Source organism: Culex pipiens, chromosome 1, assembly GCF_016801865.2.
Source record: "Culex pipiens pallens isolate TS chromosome 1, TS_CPP_V2, whole genome shotgun sequence".
NCBI classification, from domain to species: domain Eukaryota; kingdom Metazoa; phylum Arthropoda; class Insecta; order Diptera; family Culicidae; genus Culex; species Culex pipiens.
In genome coordinates, this window is record NC_068937.1 from 104,765,938 (window position 1) to 104,775,670 (window position 9,733).

The following is a 9,733-nucleotide window of genomic DNA, read 5'->3' on the forward strand; positions in this document are numbered from 1 at the left end:
TCGATGCATTAAGTGATATGCTTGTTAGACATTCTAACGTATCCTTCTTTTCTTTCATCAATGTTGGCAATGGATCCGAACGTTACTGGGGATTTGGTTTTTTGGTTTTAATGAAAACTTTTGCAGATTGCATAGGAATGCCGTTATGTAGTCGTGGCATTTATTTCATAGTTCAATTGTTTCAACAATATTTTTTTATGGAGAAGAGGAGAGATGTGTGGAGTGATACACCCTATTGCGATGTATCCATTGAATCGAGTCGAATAGGCCCCTCGTACGACGGGCTTGACGCAGCCATGCACTGACAGCGCATGGACGCAGCCACACGAACGGTGCGGTGACAGCTGACCAAGCAGGTCCAGCTCCCGTCCTCTTTACTCGTGTGACGCTCGGTCGGATCGGATGTGAGTCCGCACCGATTCTCCCGGCGGGCGATTTCCCGAGTGGGTTTATAGACTCACACAAAACGCATTCTAACCTGAAATCCCTTTGGCCAGTTATCGCACTTACATCAATTTTCAGGCTGTGATAGGATTGGAACTTCTTTCATATGTAAAGTGACAAAAATGCACGGAGCTTTTTTGGTTTTTATTGAATATCTTTGGGGATCTGTGAAGGTCAAAAGGTGAGGCATTGTGAGCTGCACAAAATGGCGTTCTTAACTAAATTTGGCCCAAAATGCACGTACGACAATTAAGCACGACGGCGGGGAGACTTTATCTTTGAAAAACATTGTAATATCATTTTCCACCAACCTACACAAGACAAAGCCATGAAAAAATTGCAACGGCCTCATTATACACAAATAATGCAAAAACTTTGGTAAAACAAATTTCTGTGGGATTTTTAGTGTTTGCACATTTTGTTGCATAAAAAGGTTGTGATATAAAGACGCAGTAATGGTTCTATTTTTTATATTTGTTTAATATCAATCTTTTTTCTGATATTACAAGATATTATATCTTTTGTTACATAGCATCGTTTATAATTACAATATTTTTTTGTTTAAATTTTCCAATAACCCATAATCATAGTTTTTGTGTACACAACTATCATATCATACATTCATTATGTATTTAACAGTGATGATGCCTTATCAAAAGTTACTTTCCCTAACACTAACACCTACATTACACTTCATTAGTTTGACTTAATATAAATTTTCCAGTTAAAATTTCACAGTTTCTCTGGTTTTTTACAGTTTCTTCGATTTTGTATCGAATTTGTATCCTAAAGACTAACTTTTTACATCAATTTGCTCTAAGCTTGTTGAAAATTCAATGCATTTCTCAGCGATCTGATGCGTGCGACTGGTACCATTTATCATTTATCTCACACTGAACAGTCTACTTACTTACATGGCATCGGTTAGGTTTATCGTTTCGGAAATTTTGACAGCAAATGGAGGGACAAAATTACTTCCAAAACATTTTGCTTACTTACATTGCTAACCAATTCACACGTACTTTTTTGTATTTTTACAAAATTACATATGTACAACACTAATTTCTAGAAAACATTGCACTTTTTGTTTGCTCTTTTCAGTTACCGAAATTTGAAATCCTTATGCATATTTTGCCTTTTTTTTGTTTTGAAAAGTCCTATCTACTCAATCTGATTAAAATCTGCTATTTTTAATGTTACAGTTTCATACAAAACAGGTTCAATGCTGTCTGATTTGACCTGTCATTCTCTCTTTTGCTCGTCACACTGCTACTGACTGTACTGTTGATAAATTCGATCGTTCACTGTCTGGCTTTATGATCCGCGGGTGTTTATTGCGGTGGTGATTGTTATCTTCATCGGATTAGTTAATAAATTATCAACATCTTTTTGCTGCTGCTGTTGCTGCCTATGCTGGGGCTGGTGCTAAGTTGCAAGCTGCGTTCTGTGTTTTGTTTTTGGCTGAGTTACGTTTGTTTCTATTTTCGGACCATAGACTTTTTTGTGAGTGGGACTACTTTTGCACTGGAAACGGAGCATCGATTTATCATCTTTGCACGCCCATTTTGGAGGTGAGAATTTTGGTTTCAGTGCGTGGACGTTATAAATGAATCTTTAAGTGATGTGGAATTTTTAAAATAAACGTTCAACGTGTAGATTCCAGACGTAATGTTTTGATCACTTACGAACTTGTTTCTCGACATAAACTTTAAAAAAATATTTGCAACAGCCTTGAATTGATAATTGAAAATTCGTTAAAAAAATAAAAATTCTTACCGATTTTAACAAATCCCTAAAAAATTCTAACAAATTCATACCAAGTTTTAAAAAATCTTAAAATTCTTGATTATTTTTAATTTTACAAAAATTACAAAAATTACAAAAATTACAAAAATTACAAAAATTACAAAAATTACAAAAATTACAAAAATTACAAAAATTACAAAAATTACAAAAATTACAAAAATTACAAAAATTACAAAAAATACAAAAATTACAAAAATTACAAAAATTACAAAAATTACAAAAATTACAAAAATTACAAAAATTACAAAAATTACAAAAATTACAAAAATTACAAAAATTACAAAAATTACAAAAATTACAAAAATTACAAAAATTACAAAAATTACAAAAATTACAAAAATTACAAAAATTACAAAAATTACAAAAATTACAAAAATTACAAAAATTACAAAAATTACAAAAATTACAAAAATTACAAAAATTACAAAAATTACAAAAATTACAAAATTACAAAAATTACAAAAATTACAAAAATTACAAAAATTACAAAAATTACAAAAATTACAAAAATTACAAAAATTACAAAAATTACAAAAATTACAAAAATTACAAAAATTACAAAAATTACAAAAATTACAAAAATTACAAAAATTACAAAAATTACAAAAATTACAAAAATTACAAAAATTACAAAAATTACAAAAATTACAAAAATTACAAAAATTACAAAAATTACAAAAATTACAAAAATTACAAAAATTACAAAAATTACAAAAATTACAAAAATTACAAAAATTACAAAAATTACAAAAATTACAAAAATTACAAAAATTACAAAAATTACAAAAATTACAAAAATTACAAAAATTACAAAAATTACAAAAATTACAAAAATTACAAAAATTACAAAAATTACAAAAATTACAAAAATTACAAAAATTACAAAAATTACAAAAATTACAAAAATTACAAAAATTACAAAAATTACAAAAATTACAAAAATTACAAAAATTACAAAAATTACAAAAATTACAAAAATTACAAAAATTACAAAAATTACAAAAAATTACAAAAATTACAAAAATTACAAAAATTACAAAAATTACAAAAATTACAAAAATTACAAAAATTACAAAAATTACAAAAATTACAAAAATTACAAAAATTACAAAAATTACAAAAATTACAAAAATTACAAAAATTACAAAAATTACAAAAATTACAAAAATTACAAAAATTACAAAAATTACAAAAATTACAAAAATTACAAAAATTACAAAAATTACAAAAATTACAAAAATACAAAAATTACAAAAATCATAAAATATTAATTAAGGAAATTTTGATACCCAAACATGTACTACAGGTCATCGCTGAAATTTTTGAGTTATCGCAGTTTTAGTGAAAAAAGTTGTTTTTTGCCGTTTTTGCGCGAGGCGCATCGAAAAACCCAGATTTTATTTTCAAAAAAACATATCTCCGTATCCTGTTAATGAACCTCTTTTTTGATATAATACGTAAAATTTTCAGAGGAATAAAAAAATAAATAATAAAAAACATAAAAAATTAAAAAAACAAGCCATGCTCTCAACATTTAAATGAAAAAAAGTGTTTTAAAATGCATTTTACACTAGTTTTATTTTCAATCATTAGTTTTCAAAAATGTAAGATTCGACGAAAACAAAAATTTGTACCAGCCATTTGTACCAGTGAAGGAAATAAAAACAGCAAAAACAACAATAAAGACTTGAAAAAAGATGGTATGGTTTCAATTTGCAACTTTAATATAAAAATGATTCCATGATCCGCCCCTCATGTGAACTTATGAGCAATCCTTGCATTAAATTTGTACTTGACTCGCCGTTGTCACTGCCGCCAGATGGTGCAGCTGATGTTGATGAAGCTGTGACTGCTGCTGCTGCTCCTGAAACTGTTGCTGCTGCTGACTTTGCACTTCAAGATCTTGGCTGCTGCTGCTGTTGTTGCTGGCCGTGCTCAGCGCGGGAACGTGTAGGTGATGATGATGCTCGTGACCACCGAGGTGATGGTGATAGTGATGATGCTCCAGCAGGCCCACCCCGGGATGAAGATGGGGCGGCTGCTGCAGGGTGTCTGACTGATGGCTGGGGTGATGATGATGGTGAGACTGCAGCTTTGGGGACGTGCTGAACTCGAACAGGTTGGTGTTGAAGTTGTTACTGCTCCATCACGTGTATTCCGAGCGCCAGCTCTGGTGAGTTTAGAAAAAAATGACTTCAAGATATGTTTTTAGAGCAGCAGGTTGGCACTCACCATCGAGTTCAATCCCAGGTGGTACGACTGCGAGTGGGGCACGACGCCCCCGCCGAGCGTGCTGGCACTGCCGAAGCCACTTTGCAGGCTGGTGGACGTGCCGAGGGCTCCCATGCCGGTCGCGTACCAGCCGCCGTGCATGTGCGTGTGGGCCGGATGCAACCCACCGGACAGGTGGCTGTGCTGGCCTGTGGGGAATATGACAGTAATTAGATTTGCGTAGATGAAGATTTGCTGAAAAGTACTTCTTATGTCAAGTAATTGAAATTAGGAAAACGTCGCGGTAAAAAAACCTCCATCTTCTATTTATCTTGAATCTTCTAATTTCTAGATTCTATCCTTTAGCTTCTCTAGCTTCTCTAGCTTCTCTAGCTTCTCTAGCTTCTCTAGTTGTGTTGTGTTGTGTTGTGTTGTGTTGTGTTGTGTTGTGTTGTGTTGTGTTGTGTTGTGTTGTGTTGTGTTGTGTTGTGTTGTGTTGTGTTGTGTTGTGTTGTGTTGTGTTGTGTTGTGTTGTGTTGTGTTGTGTTGTGTTGTGTTGTGTTGTGTTGTGTTGTGTTGTGTTGTGTTGTGTTGTGTTGTGTTGTGTTGTGTTGTGTTGTGTTGTGTTGTGTTGTGTTGTGTTGTGTTGTGTTGTGTTGTGTTGTGTTGTGTTGTGTTGTGTTGTGTTGTGTTGTGTTGTGTTGTGTTGTGTTGTGTTGTGTTGTGTTGTGTTGTGTTGTGTTGTGTTGTGTTGTGTTGTGTTGTGTTGTGTTGTGTTGTGTTGTGTTGTGTTGTGTTGTGTTGTGTTGTGTTGTGTTGTGTTGTGTTGTGTTGTGTTGTGTTGTGTTGTGTTGTGTTTGTGTTGTGTTGTGTTGTGTTGTGTTGTGTTGTGTTGTGTTGTGTTGTGTTGTGTTGTGTTGTGTTGTGTTGTGTTGTGTTGTGTTGTGTTGTGTTGTGTTGTGTTGTGTTGTGTTGTGTTGTGTTGTGTTGTGTTGTGTTGTGTTGTGTTGTGTTGTGTTGTGTTGTGTTGTGTTGTGTTGTGTTGTGTTGTGTTGTGTTGTGTTGTGTTGTGTTGTGTTGTGTTGTTTTGTGTTGTGTTGTGTTGTGTTGTGTTGTGTTGTGTTGTGTTGTGTTGTGTTGTGTTGTGTTGTGTTGTGTTGTGTTGTGTTGTGTTGTGTTGTGTTGTGTTGTGTTGTGTTGTGTTGTGTTGTGTTGTGTTGTGTTGTGTTGTGTTGTGTTGTGTTGTGTTGTGTTGTGTTGTGTTGTGTTGTGTTGTGTTGTGTTGTGTTGTGTTGTGTTGTGTTGTGTTGTGTTGTGTTGTGTTGTGTTGTGTTGTGTTGTGTTGTGTTGTGTTGTGTTGTGTTGTGTTGTGTTGTGTTGTGTTGTGTTGTGTTGTGTTGTGTTGTGTTGTGTTGTGTTGTGTTGTGTTGTGTTGTGTTGTGTTGTGTTGTGTTGTGTTGTGTTGTGTTGTGTTGTGTTGTGTTGTGTTGTGTTGTGTTGTGTTGTGTTGTGTTGTGTTGTGTTGTGTTGTGTTGTGTTGTGTTGTGTTGTGTTGTGTTGTGTTGTGTTGTGTTGTGTTGTGTTGTGTTGTGTTGTGTTGTGTTGTGTTGTGTTGTGTTGTGTTGTGTTGTGTTGTGTTGTGTTGTGTTGTGTTGTGTTGTGTTGTGTTGTGTTGTGTTGTGTTGTGTTGTGTTGTGTTGTGTTGTGTTGTGTTGTGTTGTGTTGTGTTGTGTTGTGTTGTGTTGTGTTGTGTTGTGTTGTGTTGTGTTGTGTTGTGTTGTGTTGTGTTGTGTTGTGTTGTGTTGTGTTGTGTTGTGTTGTGTTGTGTTGTGTTGTGTTGTGTTGTGTTGTGTTGTGTTGTGTTGTGTTGTGTTGTGTTGTGTTGTGTTGTGTTGTGTTGTGTTGTGTTGTGTTGTGTTGTGTTGTGTTGTGTTGTGTTGTGTTGTGTTGTGTTGTGTTGTGTTGTGTTGTGTTGTGTTGTGTTTACTTTTACTTTCACTTTCACTTTTAGTTATGCATAATTTTATTTCCAAAAATACAAAACTCACCCATCGCACCAGGAAACGCTCCCGGGAACGCCGACTTGTGGTTGTGGTCCAGCGGTTTCATCAGGTCACCCAGGTGATGGTGGTGGTGGCCTCCAAGTGGAAGACACGACCCGGCGCCCATGCCGCCCTTCTTTTTTTTCGACTTTGACGACAGCTTTCGGTTCCGCGTTTGGATGCCTTCCTTCTTCATCGTGAGGGGACGGTTTACCTATTTGTAGAGGAAAACAGAGAACGAAGAGGTGATTTTAATGACAAGTGGCAAAATTACACTCAATTTTTGGGGGAGAAAATGAAACAAATATCGACAAACAATACAGTCGGCGTTAGGGTGCTAATAAATGACATAATAAATATCTAATTCATGCCACTCTCGATGTCGAGGGGCCACGTGGCCGGCTGTGCCCTGGATCCCGGGTGTGTTCCAAGAACTGCTGGCGCGTGTGTGGCGCGCGGGTTCGTTGCGGCCGCCACCGCCGCCGTCGTCGTCAACGTTCCGCTCGATTTAGCCGCGACTCCAACCTCGGATGAGCGCGAGCCCGACTTTTTTTCTCTCCTTTTAGCATAACGTGCGGGCATTTAGCATAAGTATTAAAGACTGACTGACTTGACGACGAGTTGACGAGATGTGAATGATCTCGATTTAGTTGCTTCGATGGTGGTGTTTTCTCTTTCTTAGCTTTAATTCGACTTGCAATGGTTAGTTGGTAGCACATTCCACTAATTAGATGATCTTGATGGTTCCTAGAATCTCAGATGGCAATCGGACCCAGCCGGAGTCATTAATTGTGTATGAAGATTGCATTTTCGTTTCAGGTTTGTTACATAATTTACCAACAATATTCAAATGAGTATTTCTGTCTCTGGACAGCACATCAACTGCTTTCAATAACCCTTTCCAGAATGGCAGTGAAGAGTTCAAAAAAACAATAATAATCTTAGGGACCATCCATAAACCACGTGGACACTTTAGGGGGGGGGGGCTAAGCGATTGTCCACGCTCCATACAAAAAAGATTTTTTTTGTATGGACAATTGTCCACGTAGGGGGGGGGGGGGGTTGAGATTCCCAAAAAAGTGTCCACGTGGTTTATGGATGGTCCCTTATATATTTAATTGTAAAAAAGCTACTAAATTTCCATAACGAACTCCTACATCCAACTCCAAAAACGGAAGTGTCACACTACCAAATTGAGATGGTGGGGGACTAATAACACCCATCCTAACATGGAACCGCTTCTTCCGCACCAACCCGTTGGCAAACAAAATGAGTCAATTACAACCGCGTTAATCCGCATGAGGACATGTTACTTTGTACCCACCACACCATACCATAGCTCAATTGCACCTTAAGTGTAAACAAATCGCTGCCACCGGTTAGGCCTATTGAGTCAACGGCGGTGGCGGTGTGTCAATGAGCTGATAAAGGCCATCTTGGGTGGGTCACGTATCGGACGCTATTAAAACGTTCCGTGCTTTCGATAAGGCGTTACAAAACGGGCGCCCCCGGGGTAGGGTAGTTGTCACTTTATTTGTTCTTCTTTGTAAGTCGTTTTATCTGGATTTGATTAAACCTATCACTATTGAGTATGCTATGCTAACTAAGCCCAACATTAGTCCAACCACCCTACTTACACCTTGCACAGAAGACGAAATGTGTCACCCCTAATTGATTGGGTGAAAAATATAATCCGTTTCCTTAGAAGCCAGCCACCGCCGAACCAGCTAGCACGCGTTGATCGGGCAGTTGACTTATGCGAATGAGTTGATAAGCTGATTGGATCGATTCATCGTCATCGTGGCGGCCGTCACCGGCGTGACTTGGACCATGCCCACAGAGGTACCGCCGGCGCATCCCGATGACTTTCGTGTGGTGCGTGCGTGCGGTGCCAGTAGCAGGCGGCTAATCTCTTGATTATGACACCTGTCGAAGACTGGCGCAGATTAGCCGGTCGGTATCACGTGTCAGGTTTTGGTGGAACCACTTTGCGTTGTTTCTGATGTATCTCAGAGTACATTACGGGTTTGGAGAGTGTCCATCGAACATGTTTGCATGTCTTTTCACTGCTTTTTCTTCCGTTTGTTTTTATCGGACAATGTACTCTGTGTTTTAAGGTGTAAAAACTACATTTTCGGATACTTCGAACAATTTTCCACTAAGAACAGATAAAATTAGTATCTAACAACAAAAAACATTCTGCCCCGTCTAAATATACAAAAAAAATCAAAGTGAACGTGGTTCTATGGACCTGCCTGCGTAGTCATTTTTCCCATTAATTTTAGGCAAGTGTTTTTTTTTGACCTTGTATATCAAGACTTTTTTATTAGGTCCTATAAACAAATGTAAACATTGAGTGTATCCCTCTCACACCTTATGCAATTTCCCATGGGAGTAAGCGGGATACACTCAATATTCACATTTGTTGATAGGACCTAATTAAAAAAATAGTCTAGATATGATCATACAACATCAACAAAAAATTAAAAATCAAAATTGATCGTTAAAATCTTATGCAATGCTCCGTGTCCAGAGTTTACCCAATACATTCATCATCAAGTCTGATCTGGTCACAAATCTGATGCATCCCCCAAAGATCTTGCGACGGCTTTCACCGTCGGATGATCTTCCCCTCGACGACAAATAAGAGGGATGAAGAAATTAACGCAGTAATTGGCGTTCTGTTTCGGTACATCTAACGTAATTACGCCGCGCCCCGACTTTAAGACCAACCAGCAACGTCTGACTGAAGGACTTGACTGTGACTCTGACGGAGATGCTGCCTGCGCCGGCGAAAGACCGACATCCTCAAACGTCAGATTAATGAGAGATGATTATTGCGAGATAAATTTCGCCGCCATTAAAATTCGCGTTGATTAGCATGATAAATTTCGCTCTCGAAATAACCGGGAACAGGCGGCTTTGGCATACAGCGCGGTTTTTTTTGTGGGTTATTTTGTGTGCACTTGCACGCAAGTACGATTAATGTTCGGCTTGAGAGGTGGTAATAAATCTTAAAGTTGGCATAGACGCCGCTGAGTGAATATTTTGAGTGAAGTAAAATCTGATCTGTTGATTATCCCGAATTCATCCAATTTCAATCAAATGAATCGAAACATCTGCCAAACTGTTCAAATCTTAAACTTGCAACGATGCGTAAAACAATTTGCATTCCCAGCTTCCTTGTCACCTTTCCCGTATCCACTCCAAGTCGTCACTACACGGAAAAC

At 37.2% G+C, this 9,733-nt stretch overlaps 1 protein-coding gene across 1 annotated transcript in view; it reads right to left on the minus strand.

Annotated features, from left to right (window-relative positions):
• Window positions 1-3,853: 3,853 nt before the first annotated feature.
• LOC120432036 (GATA-binding factor C-like) overlaps window positions 3,854-9,733 on the minus strand; it is a 22,479-nt gene continuing 16,599 nt past the window's right edge. The window contains exons 2-4 of the mRNA XM_052706574.1: window positions 6,510-6,717; window positions 4,483-4,670; window positions 3,854-4,420 (exon numbers count right to left, since the gene is read on the minus strand). Coding sequence (XP_052562534.1) covers window positions 4,397-4,420; window positions 4,483-4,670; window positions 6,510-6,717 — 420 coding nt within the window. The 3' untranslated portion in view covers window positions 3,854-4,396. The remainder of the gene's footprint in view (window positions 4,421-4,482; window positions 4,671-6,509; window positions 6,718-9,733) is intronic.